This window comes from Ursus americanus, chromosome 10 (assembly GCF_024610735.1).
Source record: "Ursus americanus isolate L20-20 chromosome 10, mUrsAme1.1.p, whole genome shotgun sequence".
Classification (NCBI taxonomy): Eukaryota; Metazoa; Chordata; class Mammalia; order Carnivora; family Ursidae; genus Ursus; species Ursus americanus.
The window spans coordinates 58,489,528-58,511,711 of NC_142136.1; the positions used below are offsets into that span (position 1 = coordinate 58,489,528).

General features: G+C 38.6%; 1 protein-coding gene across 3 annotated transcripts in view; it reads left to right on the plus strand.

The window, feature by feature from the left end:
• RNASEH2B (ribonuclease H2 subunit B) overlaps positions 1-22,184 on the plus strand; it is a 69,197-nt gene that overhangs the window by 41,415 nt on the left and 5,598 nt on the right. The window contains exons 6-11 of one of the 3 annotated variants that reach the window (XM_045796867.2): positions 1,675-1,739; positions 3,363-3,468; positions 6,276-6,357; positions 7,980-8,022; positions 12,117-12,197; positions 14,839-15,266. In XM_045796867.2, the coding sequence (XP_045652823.1) occupies positions 1,675-1,739; positions 3,363-3,468; positions 6,276-6,357; positions 7,980-8,022; positions 12,117-12,197; positions 14,839-14,952 (491 nt within the window). In that variant the 3' untranslated portion in view covers positions 14,953-15,266. Of the gene's footprint in view, positions 1-1,674; positions 1,740-3,362; positions 3,469-6,275; positions 6,358-7,979; positions 8,023-12,116; positions 12,198-14,838; positions 15,267-22,184 lie in introns of those variants that run through there. The other 2 variants (XM_045796869.2, XM_045796871.2) reach the window with 2 other exon arrangements.

Here is a 22,184-nt window from a genome sequence, read left to right on the forward strand (position 1 = left end):
CAGTCTCCCCTGCCTTGGTTCCACAGCAGGCTGTTTGCCCAGGTTTGCCCCCAGCTCCCGCATAGCGGACGTTGCCCCTTGGAGTTCTCAAACTCTGACAACACCATAGCCAACAGTCTCTCCTTCGTTATTCCAGGGACACATCCTGAGGAGATGGGTGCAAAGGCCCAGCCCGCACTCCATCATGCCTCCTGTCACCTACAGTGTTGACAACCACAGGCTGGAATGGGGAGGACACGTACAGGAGCTAAGGCCAGCCCCTCTCCCATATAGAAACCATTTCATGGAATGCAAGCAATTTAATAGACTGCAGAAAACAATCCCTGAATAAGCATTTCCATTTCCCACAACGATTATGGAAGAAAGAGAAAATGTCATTCTACATGGCTAGTGAGATCACACGGGAGGAGTGTGCATCTGGTCCTAGGATTTCCAGTGGCCCCGAAGAGCACTCTGCGTGAAGCAGGAGGCTGGGAGCGCAAGCGCTGCCTCTACGATTGCACAGAAAGCAGGAAACTCCATGAATGAAGTGTTACCGAGGAAGTAAGGGCTCATGTCACAGTATGTAAAGCTAGGTGGATTGGGAGGGGAGGAAGAGGAACTTAAAGAGGTGAAACTTGTATCTCCGTTAAGGGCCAAGTCAAGCCTATCATAAATCTAAATTCCCCTGAAATATAGTTATGGTTATACTGGTAATGCACTCAAAGATAGGCATATCTTTTCTTCTTTCTCGCTAGTCCCACCAGGACAGTACCAAGTAGTTAACAAGCCTTGTTTCCTAAACATTTGCAGTGCACTTCACGTGCATCTGCATTTAGTCTCAGTCTCCTTTCTTGGGATTTCCATTCTTACTTTAGAAAAGAAGTCTCTCGGGGCGCCTGGGGGGCTCAGTTGGTTAAGTGTCTGCCTTTGGCTCAGGTCGTGGTTCTGGAGTCTTGGGATCGAGCCCCACATCGGGCTCCCTGCTCATCGGGGAGCCTGCTTCTCCCTCTGCCCCTCCCCCTCCTTGTGCGTGCTCTCTTTCTCTCTCTCTCTCTCAAGCTTGCTCTCTCTTAAATAAATGAATAAAATCTTAAAAAAAAAAAAGGAAAGAAGTCTCTCATTGAAAACACTGAACTAAACCTCTAGTTATTTCAAAAACTGAAGGTTGCTTGGCATGTTAATTAGCTGAGTTTTAAAAATTACAGATTTTCTACAGATTCGTTTGTATACTTTTTTCCAGTTTTATTACGAAGTAATTGATACACATCATTGTATAAGTTTAAAGTGTAAGGCATGATGGTTTGACTCACAGGTATTATGAAATGATCACCACAATAAGTTTAGTTAACATCTGTCATCTCATACAGATGTAACAAAAAGAAAAGAAAAATATTTCTCCTTGGAATGAAAACTGTTAGTATAATTTAATGATTTGCTTAAATTCCCATTCATTTAATGGTTGAATGAAACCTGAGGCACCCAAGTTCTGTTTTGGAACTTTTTTTAACCTCTCAAGTATGTTCTCAGGCTTATAAATTGAGTTTTTCAAGACTATAAACTGTTATGAAACATTTTTAAATTGTTGATATTTTATTTATATATATATATATATATATATCTTGTATATGATATAACTTTATGAATTTATTTTTTGTTTAATACACTCTTCTGTTTTTTTTTTCTTTAATCCAGAAATAGACAAAAAGAAATATTACAAGTACAGCAAGGAGAAGACAATAAAGTGGCTGGAGAAAAAGGTATAGTACATCTCCAATACCCTATGGCACAAAAACTTTTTAAAAAACTGTTTAGAGAAGGTGCTAAGTCTGAATCCAAAGGCCATTTTATATATCCCGCTAAAGGAGAAAAACTGTATAAAGATATCCAAATATGAAAAGAAATCTTTTACTTTTCATCCTCCCTAACTCATGTATCTCTGGAGTTAGCTTGATGTTTTCCTTTGACCTGCATCCCCATTGCCCATGACCCTCACACTTGACAAAGAAGTTCTCACTACTTGGTGATGTAGATTTGTGTCCTCCACGCCAGGTAGTATCAGGCGGGAGGCACATTTGCTGCTGTCAGTCCTGCTGTTGTCTCAGAGGGTGACGTTGCTCACACAGCAGGGCAGGGAGCTGAGGCAGACAGGATTCAGGCTTCGAGGAAGTATGTCTCACTCTCAGCGTCCGGTTGCTCGAGGGATCTTCGTGATCCTGAAATCCTAGAACTAATATAAAGTCTAGGGCTGTATTTTTCATACTGATTTAGTGGGTCACAACCAGTATTTCTCATGGAATGGAATGGAATGGAATGGAATGGAATGGAATGGAATGGAATGGAATGGAATTGGATGGGATTGGGATGGGATGGGATTGGGATGGGATAAGATGTATTAAAGCATAGCACAGAGTAAGGACAAGTATTAAGTATGGTTCTTTGAAACATTTATTTATATATGTGTCTAAGTATTGGGTTGCTGTGTTTCTTACTGTGGGTATAGTAGAAACAAACAAAAAAACCACTTTGAAAGCCACTGGTCTAAGAAAATTGTGTACTTTCACACTGATTAAGAATCTCACCAGACCAGGTTTATTGATACCAAAGTTTTTCAAGTTCAGTGGTTACCAGTATAGTACTGATTCCTAAGATTCTCTTCTATCTTGTGTGTAAAAACATGCTTGTCATATCATGTTACAGGCCACACGGGGAACCTGGAAACATGGAAATGAACCTTGCAGAGTCAGGCCCCTAATATACAAAGTAGTGGAAGGATTTTAAAAGTGCCCCCGTGGTTCACCCTTCATTTGCATTAGTAGTAGTTGAAGAATCAGGGTAAGTGCTGAGAAGGATCTTGGCGTTTAGTTTTTGTCCTTAGCAAATGATAACGACACAAATAACAGAGTGATGTTTATATTTATTAATTGTGTCTCTTTTCTTAAATTCCTAGAAAGTGGGAAATTTATGATTTATTCTGTTTAGAAAAATGATTGCGTATTAACTTTGTGCCAGGTTTTGTTCTGAGGGCTTTACATGAACTCATTTAATCCTCACAACTGTACTATGCATTAGGTACTACTCACGTCCCTGTTAGATAGAGGCACAGAGAGGTTAAGTAAGTAGTCCATGGTCACAGAGCATACCCAAACAGCCCAACTCCAGAGCCAGTGCTCCCATATTTTGTAAGCCTTAAGAAGTCCATGTCATGACATCATCCCAAAATGCTGTGGCCATCACTCATCGTCTGATTCCTGGTGAAGTCTTTTCTAGATCCTCAGATACTTCTTCCTGCATCTGAAATGGATTGAGAACCATCTGGAAGGTGGTGGATTTCTAACATTAGTTAGAAATACCCTGATGTTCCCTTTCTGGTGACTTCACAGGTTCATCAGACTGTATCAGCCTTAAAAACCAATAACATAAATGTCAGCGCCCGGGTACAGGCAGCTACATTTTTCTTTGGTGACCCGGTTTCCAGTGACAAGGAAGGTAAGTAAATCCTTTTGTCAGAAATCATTTGTGCCTGGAGGAAGTTGCTGATGTATAAATGGCTGTCTTATGATTTTAAAATCTTTTTTTTAAAGATTTTATCTATTTGAGAGAGAGGAGAGAGAGAGAGAGGGAGAGAGCACATGAGTATGGGGTCAGAGAGAGAGAGGGACAAGCAGACTCCCTGCTGAGTGGGGAGCCCTCATGGGGCTTGATCCCAGGACTCCGAGGTCATGACCTGAGCTGCAGGCAGACGCTTAACCGACTGAGCCACCCAGGCGCCCCCAATTTTATAATCTTAGTGTCTCAGAAGCTTCTCATTCTTGGCCATGTGTTCTCTTAGATCTTGTGGCATGTGTGCATTTTAATTCAGAACCCAGTAATATTTCTACCATAGATCATTTCTGTCGCTAATGGATACTTAAATCGTGCCTTTGGCAAATATTTATTTTGCGCTAATAGTAATAACCAACCTAACAGCTCTGGCTATCGTTTACTGAGGGTGTGTTGTGTGCCAAGCCCTTTGCTTGAGTTGCCTGTGAACACACAGTATCTCAGCTGACCCTCCCTACAAGTCTTATTTGACAGTGAGAGTCTGGAGGCTGCGCCCGAAGTCCCGCAGCTAGTGAAAGGTGGAGCTGAGCTGCTGATGGAGCTTGCCTGACTCGGAAGCCAACACTCTTACCTTTTTTGTCCTTCTGTTTGTGTGGCCCAGGGTTTCCAATGGGCCGCAGTTCCCTGCATCTTACTCTCAAGAAGTGTATGTCCTACTCTTGGTCTTAATATTTTGATTTTAGATGAAAATTGATTCCCTTGGCAATTTTTTTGTTTTAGTTTATTAAGGTAGATTCTTTTGCTTTTTCCGGTATAGTGTCCTCTTATTTTTGTATGTATAGTTGAATAAGAACAGCTATCTAATGCAATTAACATTCTCAAATTGTAGGACAGACACTTTTTTGACTTTAAGCTCCAATTCAGTGTTCCCCTGTTGTGGGCATACAACTCCAGAGCATCTGAGTTTCGTCATTAAAACAAATAAGACTAGGACCAGGGGCCTGTTTGTGATTGCAGGTAATTCAGGCAGTCTTTGGTTTGCAGAAATCTACCTTAAAACACCTTGCACGTATAGATGGTAGAAGACTCCTGCCATTCTGGAAATGGTGGACACCTTTGGCCATACTGAGTGTACCAATTATCACAGTTTTTGATTGGCTTTAACAAAAGAAAAGGAGTTGAGTCAAATGGATGGATGGATCATATATATATATATTTTAAGAAGGTGAAGGGATGTTAGAGATTATTTAGACAGATCTCATTTTAAAAGGAAGAACTGTCAGGGCACCTGGATGGCTCAGTCGTTAAGTGTCTGCCTTCGGCTCAGGTCGTGATCCCAGTGTTCTGGGATCGAGCCCCACATCGGGCTCCCTGCTCAGCGGGAAGCCTGCTTCTCCCTCTCCCACTCCCCCTGCTGGTGTTCCCTCTCTCACTGCCTCTCTCTCTGTCAAATAAATAAATAAAATCTTTAAAAAATATAAAAAATTAAAAATTTAAAAAAATTTAAAAATAAAAGTGAAGAACTGTGGTCTCAGAGAGTAGATGACTTATTCAAGGTCACCCCTCCTAGCTAGGAGGCCATGTCTTCTGCTCTGAATCCAGTGTTTGTACCAATCTCTAAATATAAGGGTCTGGGCATGGCTATATTGCCATTTAGGGCCTAGCCATAAAGTAAGCTTTCCTTTTTTTTTTAGATCTTTGGTTCAGTAAGCTACCGGAAGAGGCAAACAAATAATGTGTCGGCTTTCTTAGCTCCTTTTGTCTTCTCATGACTTATTGGATAATTACTAACCTAGAACCAAGAGCACATTTTAAGAAGGGTCCGGTGGTAACTTTCAGTTCTATGTTGGTAGTGAAAGTCTGTCACTGAAGACTTTGAGATGATGTGCTCTGGGCAGCAGTCACTTTAATGCTTGGCCAATTATTATCTTAGTTTGAAGGCAGAAGAGAAAGAAAAGAAGAAGCAAATGAATATCCCAGCAACAAACCTGGGATAGTGCTTTTAGTGGTTTATATCCCCATATGATTATCCCATATATTAAGTTAGATTATTCTCTAGTATTCTACATAAAATACTGAATTAAAAAACAGGGCTTTACAACAGGTTTTGACTTCTATAACTGCATCTCCTTGATACCACCGCTTCACCTTAGCACTGAGTGTCCAGGTGCTTTAGAATTAATGATTATACATTCTACCGAGCTTGGTTTTTTACGTTTTTTAAGGCATATTTATTAGTTTGAGAGTATATATAATGTTCAGGACTCTTATACAGCAAGTACTTGACAGAGACATCACACATATTACATCTCTTAAATGAACATATTCATTACTATTTGTTAATTAGATTTATTCTATATTGAAACAGACCTAGAAAAGATTAGTCTTTAAAAGGCATGAATATGTCATATTGTTATAGCTGATCGTGAGCTTTATTTGTATTCAAAGGCCTCAACTAAGAAAAAGACCCTGAATTTTTGGTTTAACTATCGTTTGATGCACATCTGCTGTATTCTGTCACCTCCTATCTTTGATATCATCCTCTATCATATCTCATCCATGAAACCGCTCACTGCTCTAACACATGGATATTAGCATTCACATTTTACAAATGAGGAAACGGAGGCTAAGAGCTTCAGAGAGTCTCTAAGGCCAGACAGAGCCAGAATTTTAACTCTGGTTAATTTGACTATGAAACTACCATAACTGTTACTAATTTTTTTTTCTTGCACTCTCCATTCTATTTCCTTCAGAGGATTATATTCGTTATGCCCATGGTCTGATATCTGATTACATCCCTAAAGAATTAAGTGATGACTTATCAAAATATTTAAAGTAAGTATCATTCATCTTTCGTCATAATTAGGAAGTACCTTGGTGCTTCTTGGTTTCCCAGCAATAGGTTCCTGAATGGCTTTATCACATCACTGTTTCGGATAAATTATTCTTGAGTTACCTCCTAGACTCTGTGGTTTGAAGGTGACTTTTAATAGACACTGATTTATTGGAACAAATTGATTTGGTGGATACTGATTGCAGAAACTGGTATTAGGACTGGAATTATGGGTTGGTATGATTTTAGAGGGTAAAGGGTATACAATTTTATCACCAGTTAGACTTCACTAATGTGGTTTTCTGTGATCATTTTAAGAGAAATAAAGATTAGAAGAAAACAAGAGATGGCATGTAGAATATTTTTTTAAGGATTTTTTTTTTTTTTTTAATTTGAGAGAGAGAGAGAGCAAGAGCGAGGGTGGGGTTAGGAGAGGGACAGAAGGAGAGGGAGAAGCAGACTCCCTGCTGATCAAGGAGCCCGACACAGGACTCAATCCCGGGACCCTGGGATCATGACCTGAGCCGAAGGCAGACGCTTAACTGACTGAGCCACCCAGACCCCCTAGAATATTTTTGAAAGTTACATTTAAAGGTTTTGTAGCATTTTCACTGTCATTAGATGTTTGCCAAGTACCTTTATTATGCCCAGCCTTGGAACTCAAAGGATGAAACACAGTCTGTGTCTGAGGGCAGAAAATGGGTTTAAGAATGATTTGATTTGTGTTATGTCCTTCATAAAGATATTTAATATAATATAAAGACTTCACTTTGGGCTGAAAAGAATGTCTTTCCTTTCTAGATTTTAGCAACTATTGTTAAGATTTTATGGGTTTGATAATAGCTTTTCCTGATTCTTATAATAGCTTTCTCCTCCGATACATGAAGATAAAGGGACTTCTTAATAGATATATATTTGCTGTTTTTAGCAAATTGCATAGGTTCTACTTTTAAAAACAATTAGTGGAAACTGGTTTCTATAGTAGTTAAAGTGTTTTGAAAGCCTGCTTTAAATTGATAACACTGTCTTTCTGTTTAATATTTCCCTGAGTTTCTCAGTGACTGTTTGTCTCATTCGAGACCTATGTCTTTGTACTCCCATTATTTTTTTATATTCTTTTCTTTCCTCTGAAGTGATTAGCTTTTGGTTAAAGATTTGGGGAGAAAGATATGTCAATTAAACTTCTCTTTAATTGAAGAAAAGTCAAGTTTGTCTTTTTGTCAACAGTTAAAATAATTTTCATTTTTAAATATATGCTTAATTCCACTCTATGTTAACTAAATTGTATTTAAATAAAAAAATATATGCTGGATTCGTCATTTATGAAGGAAAAAATACTACAATGCCAAAATGTAAATTTATAGAGGCTAAAGAAAAGCAGTTCCATCGTAATAAATGAGTGCTAATTTTATTTTTTAGTTCAGACAATTCCAATGCGAGGAAAATGGAGATTTCTTCATTTAGAGAAATGTCATTCTTTGCACTGAGGTGATTGTCCAGAGGACACATGGAGGTGAAGCTAGTCCATGAAAGTAGCACTTGCTCAGTCCTCAGTTGGTCCCCGTCTCTCTGTTTGCTTGTCTATGAGAAACCATGACTATGATTCTTATTTTTTACTCCATAGGCTTCCAGAACCTTCAGCGTCATTGCCAAACCCTCCATCAAAGGTAAGGAGCTGTGACTAAGATATCTTTGAGGGACTTGGAAAAATAGTACATTTTTACCAATAGGTTTAGTGTGCTGTAGTCCATTTTAAAGCATACTAAATCCGCTTGGGTGGAGTGATGTCGTGTGGGTTAAAGATTGTAATGAGCTCTCCATTGATTTTTTTTATTTTTGTAGATTTTACCTAAATGATAAAAACAGTGCTGCGAAAACCAGATAAGAGTTGGTTGTAGCCAGAGACCTACCTAAAAGGCTCATAGATACATAATTAAAATTCAGCCTTCTTGAGTTAGCCAGGTCCTGCAATTAACTTTATTAATCATCAGGAATACTCGACGTATAACTGAAACTCATTTTGCCAGATCTCATTGTTACTGGCGCGGAGGTGAACAGAGCGTGACTTTTGCAACACAAAGAATCCTTTGAGCAAGGAGAGCCAAACTTTTTTTTCCCTGTGCTTGGAATGATCAGCGCAACTTGTGTATTGCACAAAACCCTTCCTCTTCCAGATGTTCTCACACTGCCACCCACAGCTCCTCTGCTCCGTAGGCTGCAGCTTGTTTTTGTCTCCCAGATACGGAGAGTAGAGAAGCCAGCCCTAAACCACACCTGATGGCAAACCGCGGCGTCCCTCAGTCCAGGCCTGATCTCAGACAAGCGAGCGCTGCTCAGAGACAGGGAAATAAACACATGCACCAGCTCGTCAGTGAGGTCCTTCTCCTGCCAACAGAATAATGGATGCCTTGAGAATGGAAAGTGGATGTTAAAGAACTTTCCTCTTTCCCTGCCTTCAAGGTGGCCAATGTGCTCGGGATTTTTTTTTCGTATCATGTCCAGTTCGGAGGTGGCGGTGGCTCCGAAAGCACCCGTTACTTTGACTTACACAAGGGACAGAAAATTCCAAGTGCATCCACGTTAGCTGCGGGCCATTTTCAGCAGGCTGTCAAAGAAGGGCCGTGCTTTTCCCTCGGGAGGAATCATGCTGGGCAGAGGTCAGTTGCTGTAAGACGTCAGGTCATTCTAGGTCAGACCCACACTTATTCCAACCTAGTAGTTCAGCTCTGACAGTAGCTCTAGGGGCAGAGGCACGAGTGCCTGCTGGAACTAAGAAGAGGGGCATATTTGTTTCTCTCTTACTTCTCTCCTTTCAAAAATGAAGCATCTTTCTTTCTCCCAAATATCTGTCTTCCTTAGTAACTTAGAGATCATTCGTGAATGGATCGAAGCTTGTTCTCGAAGGTTTGGGCCTTTGATACCATCCAGGGTAATACATTTCCTGTGTATACTTTTAACCCAGTTTTCTGTTTGCCTGTTTTAATTTCCAAACTTTAAATCATTTGCAATGTCATCGTGTATGATTTAGATCAGGGGTCAGCAGGCTTATCCTCTAAAGGCCAGATAGTGCCTGAGGCCTCACAAGGCAGATGGTCTCTGTCACAGCTCCTCAGCTCTGCCGTGGTAGCGCAGAGACCGCCACAGACGATTCATAAACGGATGCGGGCGGCTGTGTTCCAGCAAAACTCATTTATAAAAACAGGCGGCCGGCGGGGCTGGGCCCGCGGGCGGTTTGCCAAGCCCTGATTTAGATCTCACAATCCTGTTTCTCCTAAATCTCAGCCTCATCTCCTGGACTGTTTAGTTGCTGCTCTAGGTCTCCCGGTCTATTATGTCTTCCTGGGGCTCTAGTGTATGGGGTGCAAACTGCACGGGATGATGTGCCGCGCTTTAAACAAGCTTAGGATAACATCTTCTGCTAGCCTCCTTGTCTGTGTCCACGATTTGATTGATTTTTACAGTAATACGGTTGATGGTTTTCAGGAAATACGTTCCAGTGGCTGTTAGGTATCTTCGTATCTGTTTGTAATGATAGCGTAAAGCCTGTCATCCTTAATATGTTTTGCATTATTTTCTGACTATCACGTGTTTGCTGTGTGGAAGCTTGGCTTCCAACCCTCGCCCCCTTCCGTCGTTTCAATGTCCCGCTGTGAGCTGGCAGAGCGGAATGCAGTCAGTGGATTGGAGATACTCTTGAGTTCTTCCTTGCAGATCATCTGTAAGAATAAGACCCGTCCTGGCATTAATTCCCGTGGTACTCTGCTGTTTTCTCTTCTCTTTCCAGAACTGTACCCGTCCAGTCACAGCCTTGTTACTGTCTTTCTGAACCCTTTTTCTGTTTCTTCCGAAACATTCCTCCAAATCTAGAGTGGTCTTTTTTTTTTTTTTTTTTTTTTTTTGAGCCCAACACAGAGCCCTATGCGGGCCTTGAACATACAACTCTGAGATAAGAGACCTGAGCTGAAATCAAGAGTCGAACACTTAACCAACTGAGCCACCCAGGCACCCCTGTTTGGTCTTTTAAATAACAACAGTTCAAATAAGTGTAACTTTCGTGGTTCTTTCAAACATACTCAGCATGTGCTGTGAATAACATTAGGAAAAGTTCAGTGCAGAGGCCCACAACAGTCATTTTCTTTTTTATGAGCTCTGGTAACTGGTGTCTTGTTTGATAGGAGCCGTTAAAACACCTGAGCAAGTCCATCAACTTATTAAACACTGTATATTTGTAAAGAAGCACTTTCCATCTTAAGCTCTCTTCTTGAATATTTTTCATTTGACTTACCAGCAAAAAGTAAATATGCCCAAGTGTTTGTAATGGCATCAGTAGAACATTTTGCCACAGAGGAGAGCACACCACCGTACAACCTTAAGCTTTTTGCAATTTGAGACAATTATAGCCTTCATCGTTACTACCTGTGAGTTCCACTCTCCTGGCTGAAGATACTTTTCTAGTAAAAATATGCGTCACCTAAACACCCTTTACTGATCTTAATTTTTAAGTAGAAACATATTCTTAAGAAAGTTGCTTATATACACACTTTGCTGGTAGTTCATTTGTGATAAGCTAGTCGTCTTCTTCTGAAGATTCATTTGCTAGAGATTGCTGTGTAACCAAGAGAAGGGGTTGCCGCCCGACGTTAGGTATTTCCAGGGTGCCTCCCTGTCTTTTTACAGTGAAGAATTTCAGGACATGTCGTTTTATCCCCTTGGGTTTTATACATGCGCCGTGGCATCTTTTAACACTAACTCTACAGCTGTTTGTTTAGCAAACACTGGGGCGTGGAGAGGGAAGCCGGGACAAATCTGCATTTCCTAGGGAAGATCCACGTTGGGTCTTTCAACCCTGGTGTCTCCACAAAGAGCTTGAAGATCTGCAAAAATCCAAGTTGTGGTCACGTGCAGTCAATTCTGTATGTTAAACATCAAGACTTACCTGCCCTGTTATGTGCCTTTTACACAGGAAATGTGTCACAGTTTCTTCCATAATGTGAACATTAAGGCCACAGTCTAGCTCTTGACAAGGTTCTTACGTTCATTGGTGCAGAATGCTCATGTGAAAAGTGAAAACATGAAGTAAAGGTGGACTGGGTGTACTGGGCCTCATGGAAAGACCACTTGTACAGAAATGGAGATCTCACGCCTTGTCCTCTGCTAAGAGGGCTTAAGTCATTTGTTTAATCTCCCTGTGCTTCCTTCTCTTGCTCGCTGCTTGTCTTGCAAGGCTGTCCTTGTGTAGACAAAATGAGATAGTTGAATAGAAGGAGGTAAGAACATGAAGCTATACAAAAATGGTAATAACAGAATAATGTCATGCCGTATTCCTAAGTGGACATTACACCAGCCCAGAAGATGAATGAAGTGGGGGTTCTGGCTGGACACCTGGCCCACGTAAAGGAAATTCTTGACTTTGACTTCTGTGTCTGCCTTCACCCCCCTAGACTGTCCTGCAAGTCAGCAGTCGCCTAGATGTCTCCTAGTCCTGGCACATACAAAATATGTGATCAGTACTGCTACACTGCCCAACAGGCTGGGTCATGGACTCACCCTCTCATATCCCCCCGTCACCGAAGCTGCTTCTCAGAGGGGATATGTGGCTTCATTCCCCCAGATAACTGGCAAAATGCAAAATAAGCCCTTTGCAGGGTGTGCTGCTCCATTTGGCCTTGATGCGGGTCCAAATTGACCCCATTGTTTTTTAAAAACTGGATTGATGTGTTGAGGTGACATTTGACATCTCTTCACTGCTCTAACATTGCAGAAAGTAAAGTTATCTGATGAGCCTGTAGAAGCAAAAGAAGATTACACTAAATTTAACAGGAAAGATTTGAAGACTGAAAAGGTATGTGTGTGCAGCCGCAGTGACATATTCCTGGGTTCAGTAGGTGATCCTGCATGAGGACAACCAACCGGGAACGATTTCATGCTTGATTGTGATTTTACAATTTTAACCGTGAAGGATTATTAACTTGCATTTCTGTGACTCGGTAATCAATTCAAAATTGTGAATGACAATGAATATGCCAAGCCAGGAAGACTTTTTATGAATCAAGGCAAGGCAATGTACTTAGCGAGAGCGTGCCAACACTTTGCTGTGTGTCCAGAGTAGGAGGATACAGAGGGAGGGAGCCTCCACAGGTCATTTTTTGTCAACTCTACTGCGTGGAAGCTTCCCAGAACTTACGATGATGACAATAATTATTAATAACCCTACCATTCAGCAATCACCCTGGCAAATATTTTCATAACCTTTCTTACAAAGTTTTATCTAATACATACATTATAAATACATACATAGCTTTTAAAATTGGCATTTTAATGGAGTTATAGTTTTGGGTTCTATCCTCTTCATTCAGCACTATATTATGAAAATGGTCTCATGTCATTAGGCATTCTTTAACAAATTATTAATGGTTTCATGATATTCAATCATTTGTGTTATTTTATTTCACCATATGGAATATAATCTACCTAGTCACTCCCCTATTTTTGGGCACATAGGTTACTTCTGCTTTTTTCATTCTTTGTTTTAGTGAAGTGATAAACATTCTTATTTATAGTCAGTATCTTTGATTATTTCATTAGACACAATTTAGAACTAAGAGTAAGGGCTTAGGAAACATGAGCTCTTTCCATGATTATTCATAGAATATATATGTGTGTGTGTGAGATTGTGATTTTATCATATATATTTTATCATATATAATCTCATATATGGCAATAAATCATATATATATCATATATATGATTGATTATATGTGTATGTGTATATACATATATATGTGTATATGTGCATATATATAAAATGCTTTCCAAAAATGTAGAAATTTTATTCCCAACCATTATAGCTGCAAGATTGCTCATCTTGCTTTCTTGACAACTTTGAATGTTATTTTTATTCTTGAAAATTTTTGACTGTCTAATTAGGGTACATTTCTTTGATGAGAAAGGTTAGTTGTTTTTCCAAATGCTTATTACCCATTTGCATTTTTGGAAATTACCAGTTCGTGTCCCTTGCCTGTTTTTTGTATTGGGATAGTAGTGTTTTTCTTGTTGATTTTTAAGAGCTTATTCTAGATTAGGAATTATTAACACTTCACAACACATAGGGTACAAATAATTTTCTAATTTGTGTTTAGCCTTTTCATTCGATTTTTTAAACAGTTTTAAGTGTTTCTGGGGATTAAATGTAGAAATTGGTTTTCCTTGTGATTTTCTCATTATTTTTATGTTTAGAAAGACCTCGCCCATCCCATGATAGATTAACTTCCTCTTAGATTTTAAAACATTTATCCCACACACACACTTAGTGTTTAATGTTTTTTATAAATTTTATTCTTTGATCTATATGTAATTTATCTGGGCATGTGATATCAGGGGATAATCCAAGTTGATAGCTAGTTAGATAGCTAGTTATCTGAATGGCTTCCGTAAGCAGGAACTTTTTTGATTTTCTCTGAGAGAACGAATTCCGCCCCACCCTTGCAACTGCTGCTTTTGTTGTATCTACTTGGGCACAGCCCCAGGGAAATGAGGGATTAGAGCGGGCTGTCAGTTAACTACAGAGGATAACTTGTCTCAAGAGACTGTCTATTTCACCATCCAGTCAAAAAATAAGCCTTCTAAAATGTAAGTGACAGAATGGGAAAAGCAAGATTTCAGGGATCATATACTGTGCCCTTAAGAGGTTCTTTGGCAGTGACTTTGTCCCACAGTTCTCAGGGAGACAGATGGTTTCGTGCCTTTGCCTTTGCTGAGTCCCATCATGTGTGCTTGTGCTGGAGAAGCTGAGACGCACCCAAGCAGGATCAGCCACCGTTTACCTTCTGGTAGTGCTAGTTCCAGGACACGGCGCAAAACCACGCCAAAGCAAAACAAAACAAAACAAAACAAAAAAAGTGACCAGCAAGAGAGAGGAATTTCAAAGGCAGAGTTACTTGAAATCAGCTTTTTGAAAAGTATTTCTTTGTTGGAGGAAAACTAAGGCAGTTATCCTGCTGGTCCGGGATGCTCTACAGTACAGGTTATTTTTGAATATAATAGTGTTGTCCTTGGTTTCCCATAGAGCCTATGAATAAAATGCAACAGTCCATTGTGGTGAATTATTCATCATGCAGTAATACCGGGCTGGAATTCTTCCTCTGACAATCACTGCCTCTGTCAGTTCCTTTGTTGGTGTTATTGTGCTTAATACACCCTCCAGAATTATTCCCCTAAAATAAACCACTGGTTGTAACATTCCACTCCTTAGAAGGCGGCACTTTTGTCTCCTGCCTCTTCTACCAGATTTTGTGTCTTAGGTCTGAATTCTGAATGGAAATCAGAACTTCTAAAAAAAAATAATCACTCCCTTAGGAAGCATGTTAGCCGCAAATACTTACTTCTCTTCATGAACCTTGAGACATGCATGGCCTTGTTTGATTTGCATGTACGATTTATAAAGGTTTCATTTGTAACAATTTTTCTCTTATTTTCCTTAACAGAAAAATAGCAAAATGACTGCCGCTCAGAAGGCTTTGGCTAAAGTTGACAAGAGTGGAATGAAAAGTATTGATTCCTTTTTTGGTACAAAAAACAAAAAAGTTGGAAAGATCTGAAACTTTGAAAATGAAATCTAGCAAAAATATTTGCCTGTTACATGTTCCATTTTTGTCCTTCCCTCACACCACTGTGCCTTCTGACCCTTAATTACCACCTTTTGAAAAAAAAAACAATTAGGGCAATTTTCAGAGTCGAACATTTCTTGGTATTTGATTTTTGTGTTTCTGAACAAAATATGGGAAAGTCATTGTGTGACTCCATGGCCCGTGGCCTTCAGACTCTTGTTTGACGTCATGAAAAGTAATCAGGTGAATAGAATTAACCTCTAGCTAGCATCGCAGTTTCCTCAATAAACTGACATGTGACAATATTTCAGCGTATGCCTGTTCTTTTATGCCACTTTGCCACCTGGTAGCGACAGCAATATGGTTTTCAGTGGGCTGACAGAAATCCGATAACAGCCATCAGAGAAACCACTACTTTTTAAAAGCTTCGAGTTTTTGTTAAATCTTGTGTTGAATATTTTCTGTTTTATGAATATGTGTTCGTTGTAGAAAAGAGAGAAAGGTATAAAATTAAAATCATAATCTCCCAGCTTGACATTACCCAGAGATCATATGGCATGGGTTCTTATAATAATAATTTTTTAAGGAATTCTAATAGTAATTTTATCATCTTCTTTCTTGGCAACATCGTTTTGTGAGCATTTTTCCAGGCTACTCAGGTATTCTTCATAAATATGCTTTTTTTATGGTGGTCATTTTTAATTATTTGACTGTGTGATTATTTAATGACCGTGACCCTATTTTGGACATTTAGATTACTTACAAATGTTCACTGTTTGAAGAATCAGATTACAAGTGAATGTTTGTTCACATCTTTTATTGCTCCCTTAGAACGGATTTTAGATGTGGGCTTCCCAGTTTATAACTGAATTTTCCAAATCCATATTTGTGGGAAGATCTTTCACAGAAAATGTTCAGGAGCTTGCCCTGTGACACACGGTGGTTTCAGTTCTGTTCTTATTCACGGCCGCCGTGTTAACTTTGGATGTTAGCTTTGCAAATAAGTGGGGGAAAGGGCATTTTATTGTGGTTTTAATTCACATTTCCCTGATTAGGAATAATACTGAACATTTTTTCACATTTGCTTAACCATTCATCATCTTATAGATAATTATCTGTGTATGTCCTCTGTTAAATTGTGCAAGTGTCAGTATTTTTCTTATGGACTCTAAATATTCTATAACTTAAAGACATTAATTTTTGTCTGCTGTGCTCATTGTAAATTTTTCTTGGTCTGTAAATTGCCTTTAATTTTGTGTATAATTTTTTGTCATGCAGATGTTTATGGTTTTTATGTAGACATATATATATAGAGAGAGAGATATGTAAATGGTAACATACCACTCTCTATATAGAGACATATATATATATAAACTTTTCTATATATATTTATATATAAACTTTTCCTTTACATTGATGTTATTGTACTTAGAAAAATGCTTCCCTTTGCATGAAAGTTAACCAGTCACTTCTTTTCTTCTAATTTTTTAATAATTAATTTTTTATATTTGATTAGTTAAATCATCTGCAGAATTTGTATTTAAGTCTGCTGTGAGATAAAGCTCTAATTTGATTGTTTTCTCACCTGTTGATTTTTCCATTAGATCCGTACAATTATTTTGTCAGTCCTAAGAGTAAGTTCCAATGGGATTTTTTATTGAGATTTTGTTAGACACATAAATTATTTGGGGGAAAAACAGACATGTTTGTAAAATTCCTTTTTGTTATTCAGGAATATAGTATTTCTCTATATTTGCTAAAATCCTAACCATCCCTTTCACTGACATTTGGTTCTTCATCTTCATATAGGTTCTAAATACTTCTTTTTAGGCACATCTCTAGGTATTTTTGTTGCTATTAATGAAATCTGTTTTTTAGTTCGATCTTCTAACTGGCTATTTTGTGGTAAAATTTTACATTTTTACGTATTTATCTTTTAAATAACCAATTTACTAAACTATTACTTTTTTTATATTCATATTGGTATTTTGATGCATAAAGTATGTAATCTTCAAAAAAAATGTGTTCAATTCTAATAGTTATACCTCTTTTATATCTTTTATATCCTTTTACATGGGTGACAATACCTGGAACAGTGTTGAAGAGTATTAATAGTAGTCAATCGGTCTGATCTGTGATTTGATTAATGTACGTTACCATTAGTTCTGACACTAGCTGTTATTAATATGATAAAAAATATCTATTTTTGAAATTTCCTTTCATACTTAGTTTCCTTAAAGTTTTAATTAGTAATTGGTGTTGGTTGTTATCAAATATGTTTCTGGCACTTTTGAGATGACGAGGGAGTTTTTATCACTGTTGAACTGTACTTGGGTTCCTGTGGTAAACCCTACCTGACATTAGATAAAGAATACCACAGTATACGCTTCTCTGTAAGCCATGTCAAATTTAGTTGTTAGTTAGTTTTTCTGGGCTTTTACTTAGAATTTTTGCATCTGTATTCAAAAGCAATATTGCTATTAGGTTTTAGTGTTAGAATTATGCTACCTTTCCATCTTGACCAATGTTCTGGAAGAAATAATTTTGCTTAGGAATATGAATATTGTATTATTGGGCCATATTAAAGAAAAGAGTAAAACTGTCTAGTACTGAGACTTCTTTTTCGTTATTGTTATAGTCTTTTATCTGGAAGAATTTCTCCCCTGGTCTTTGTCTTACTTGACCTTAACATTACTGAAGAGTACAGGCCAATTACTTGGTAGAATGTTCTGCACTTTGAGTTTGCCTAATGTTTCCTCTTGATTAGATTCAAGCAATACCTTATGGGCATCCACAGAGGTAACGATGTATCTTTCTCACTCAGCGCACCATCTCAGGAGTCACAGGTGACCCACTACCAGTTATGTTCACTTTGATTAAGGTGGTGGTAAGCTTTGATGCAGGTGTAGCCGCTGTAGAGTTACTACGTTTTTCTTTGTAATTAATAGGCAATTTGTGGGAAATACTCAAACATTCACCCACAAGGTTTAGCATCAACTGGTGATTTTTCTAACTCCTTCATTTCTTCTATATTTATTTCTTTTATATTTAGCTGGCTTTTTTTTTTTTTTAGGAGGAATAGCTTTCCTTTCTCTATTTATTTATTCATTTATGAACTTTTATCAGTATAGACTTGTAGATTTTGTATTTTGCATTTTGTCCAGTGGGTTTCTTCTATGACAGGGTATCCCAGGCTCTTGTACTTTTTCTGTCCAAGCTGTGAATCAACCTTTCTCCTGAAAAGCCAGGGTTCCTTTTCATGGAGAATGATATTTAGAAACCAAAATCTAGGCACAAGATGTGCTCCTTGCTTCTATCGAACAATGTGTGCGGTTTTTGTAGATTTCTCTCCTATTCCCTGTTCACTGAGAGTTTTGATCGGAATGGATATGAATTTTGTCACCTATTTCTTCCTCATTTATTGAGATGATCGTGTAGTTTTCCTTTAATAACAGATTTTCTTTTAATATGTGAGTACAATGACTGATTTTTGTAAGTTAAAATAACATTATATTCCTGGGATAAACCCTACTTGGTTTATAGTGTATTATTCTTTTCATATACAGTATTGTGTTTTACTTCCTAATATTTTGTTAAGGATTTTTGTATCTCTTTATGAAGGATGTTGGTCTGTGGTTTTCCTTACTTGTAATAATTCTGTCTGGTTTTGGTATCAGAGCAAAACTGACCTCAGAAAATGAATTGAGAAATCTCCTCTCATCACCTATTTTCTGAAAGAGTTTATATGAGATTAGTAATTGTTCCTTCCTTTTATATTGGACATAATTCAACAAATGAAGCCACTTAGGCCTAGAATTTTCTTTCTAGGAAAGTTTTTAATTACTAATTCAATTTCTACAATAGGTACAGAACTATTCTTATTTTCTTTTGCATGTATGTGTGCCAGTTTTAGTAATTTATGTCTTTTAAGAAAAGTGTTTGTTTCATCTGTGTTGTCAAATTTATTGGCATAACTTGTTTCTCATATTTTATCTTTTTTATATCTCTGGATCTGTAGTGATTTTCTTTTTTCATACCTGATTAGTCCTGTGCATCTTTTTTGTTTTCTTGGTTAATCCTGCTAAAAATTTTTTAGCTTCTTTGATCCTGTCAGAGAATCATTGTCTTGTGGCTCGTGTTATTTCTGATGAGACATCTGTGATAATTTTTGTATTTCTTTTACTTTATATTAAAGGGTGTCCCCTTTCCTCCCTGGCTTCTTTTAAGATTTTTTTCTTTATTATTAGTTTTCAGCAAGTTGATTATGATGTGTCGATGTGGTTTTCTTTGTGTTAACTTGTTTGTGGGTCTATTGAGCTTCTAGAATCTTTTGAGTTTGTAATTTTCATCAAATTTGGAAAATTTCTGGCCAGTGTTTCTTTAAATATTTTTCTGCTTTTTTCTCCGCACCCCCTCAGCTGGTAGGACTTCATTTACATGTCTGTTAGACCACTTGATAAGAGCCCACCCATCTTTTCACAGAGTTTCTGGGTTTTGTTTTGTTTTATGTTCTATGTTAGACACTTTTCTTATTATATTTTCAAGTTTACTTTGTCTTGTAGTGTTTCATCTTCCATTAAACTCAGCTAGTGAATTTTTATTTCAAAGATAGCAGTTTTCAGTTCTAGATGCTCTATTCGGTTCTTTTTTATGTCTTTTCATTTCTCTCATTGTGTTTTCTTTAAATACTTCATTATAGTTATAATAGCTCCTTAGATGTCCTTGTCTACTGGTTGTATCATCTCTGTCACTTCTGGGTCTCTTTCTCTTTTTTTTTCTTTATTTTTTATTATGAAATAATTCTAGACATACAGAAAATTTGCAAAAACAGTAGAGTTTACGTATACTTTTCACCCAGCTTCCTCTAACATTAACACCTGACATAACCACAATACAATTATCAAGCCCAGGAAATCTACAATAATGCAATACTATTCACCGATCTACCACCCTATTTGAGTTTCACCTGTTTTTACGTTAATGTTGTTTTTCTATTCCAGAATCCAGGCCATCATCATACATTGCATTTAGTTGTCATATCTCCTCTGTTTTTTCTAATGTGTGAGCCTCTCAGTCTTCCTTTGTCTTGTGACCTTGACGCTTTTGAGAATACTGGACAGTTATTTTGTAAAAATGACCCTCAGTTTTTGTAACTATGCTAATACCCCGTTTCTCATGTGATCATTTCAAAATACTAGTAACTAATGACTCTAGTAACGGCACACACTGTGTAGCATTTATGGAGCAGTACTGTTCGGAGCACTTTGATCTACGCATCAGTACTTTAGTCCCCACAACAGCTAGAGTCATAGGGCTGGGTGCCGTAGGAGCCAGGATAGCCATAGCCAACCCAGAGGGCTCGCTTCAATCCCTTGACCCTTTGCTTTTCTTACTTACATTATTTATCTTTTCGATTAATGTCCTGATTTGCGGTAAGCTTCCCAAAAAATCTGCAAACTATAAAACCACTTATGTACACCCACAAGAGCTTCCATCGTTTTCGTCAAACCATACATATTTCTGAAACGGATCTCCGATTACCAGCATTCTTTTCTTTTTTACGTCTGGTTTATCTTCCGTTTACATTTTCCCTAGCTCTCAGGCTCTCTCGTCTTTCAGGGTCCGTACTTCTCTGGTTCTGCACTCCCAAGGAGATTGTCCTCCATCGGGTTTAATGTGGATGTCAAATGGAATTGTGCTTTGTTAGTTTGGGTGTGTTTCCAGTGTGTTCCAGCCCATTCCCAGGACCTGTTTCTCTTACTAGGAGACATAGCCAGACACAAAGGCCATTGGGAAGTGAGAATCTAAAATGTATCCATTTACTTAGCCAAACGTACAGTGTTGCTTTTGTTACATGCAAACTTACGACAATAACAGTAAACAGGTATCTTAATCTTTAAAAATGTAATGGAATGAAAAATGACCAACCATGTTTCAAACCACACTAAGAAGCTTACTTTTAAAAAGTAAAATTGGCCTAAAAAGACCAATTCATTTAAACTAGCTGGATTATTACTGTCCCTGGTTGTAGTCCCGGTCCTGCTTTAACCCTGTGAGCCCAGGAACAAATCACTAGCTTTTCTGGCCCACAGTGCCGTCTTCCCTGTGAAGTGAAACTGGCTCATTGAGTCCTTTTATTTCCTTCCCTGCGTTTGCTGCTGCATGGGGAGCCTTTTCTCCTTTATACCCAGGAGGAAGTGCTGGAGAGTTAGTATCCATCCGGTGCTCACCATGCATCAGGCACTTCTCTGAATTCTTTAGATGGCTTATCTCATCTGTTTCCCTGAAGAAAGCCTGGAAGGAAATCCACCAACATGCTCATTCTGGCTCTTGTGGTGTTCCTGGCATATATATTTTTTTTCTTCGTTTTTCATAGATTCCATTACTTTGCAGTGAAATGTGAAGAGCACAATGATTGGGAAGTAATAACAAAGGCTAACAAGTGCTTTGCAGGTTTTAAGCACTTTTCATATGAATTTAGGTGATTAATCCTTCCAGAAACATACAGCACCATTGGTATTATTTCCCTGTTTTACAGGTTAAAAAGCCCAAGGTCACACAGCTAATAAAGAGCTGAGCCAGAAAGTCAGCTCAGGACCTCTGACTCCCAGACTGTCCACACCAAACTCCCTCTCCCCAGAGGGAATGACTTCCGTTACACCCTGGGAACTCATGCCGTCACTAGATTAGAAGGACCGTCTCCTCACACGGTGAGGACTGACTTCCTGTGCTATTAAAGGTGACGTAACTTGACTCGACACCTTGTATCACACCGTCCTCCCAAACAGCCCTCCCTGCAGGGCTAATCCAAGCTTTGGAGAGCTCGGAGTTAGCTGCACTGAACAGTCAGACCTCTTCGTGGAAGAAGGACAGCTCCCAGTTCAGGATGGGTAGGGCACTGGTATTAGTGTCCTCGGAAGATGTCCACAGGCTTTGACTCGTCTGAGTAACGGGAAGAAATGATCATATGCTGGGATTTATACACTCCTCAAGGTCATTAGACTGACAAAGAGGTTTCCTAACTTATGTTTAATTGTCCTTTACGGTTTCCACAGCAACCACTAATCAGTAGCTACACTGACCTTCACAACAACCCCCTGACGTAGACCGGAAAGGGGGTGTGCCCTGTTCCACATTGGTCAAAGTAGGTGGCACAGACGGAAAGTGGCGGAGTCCACCGCTGCCCTTTGACCCTCAAGCCCAGGCCTCTCTCCTTCCTGCTG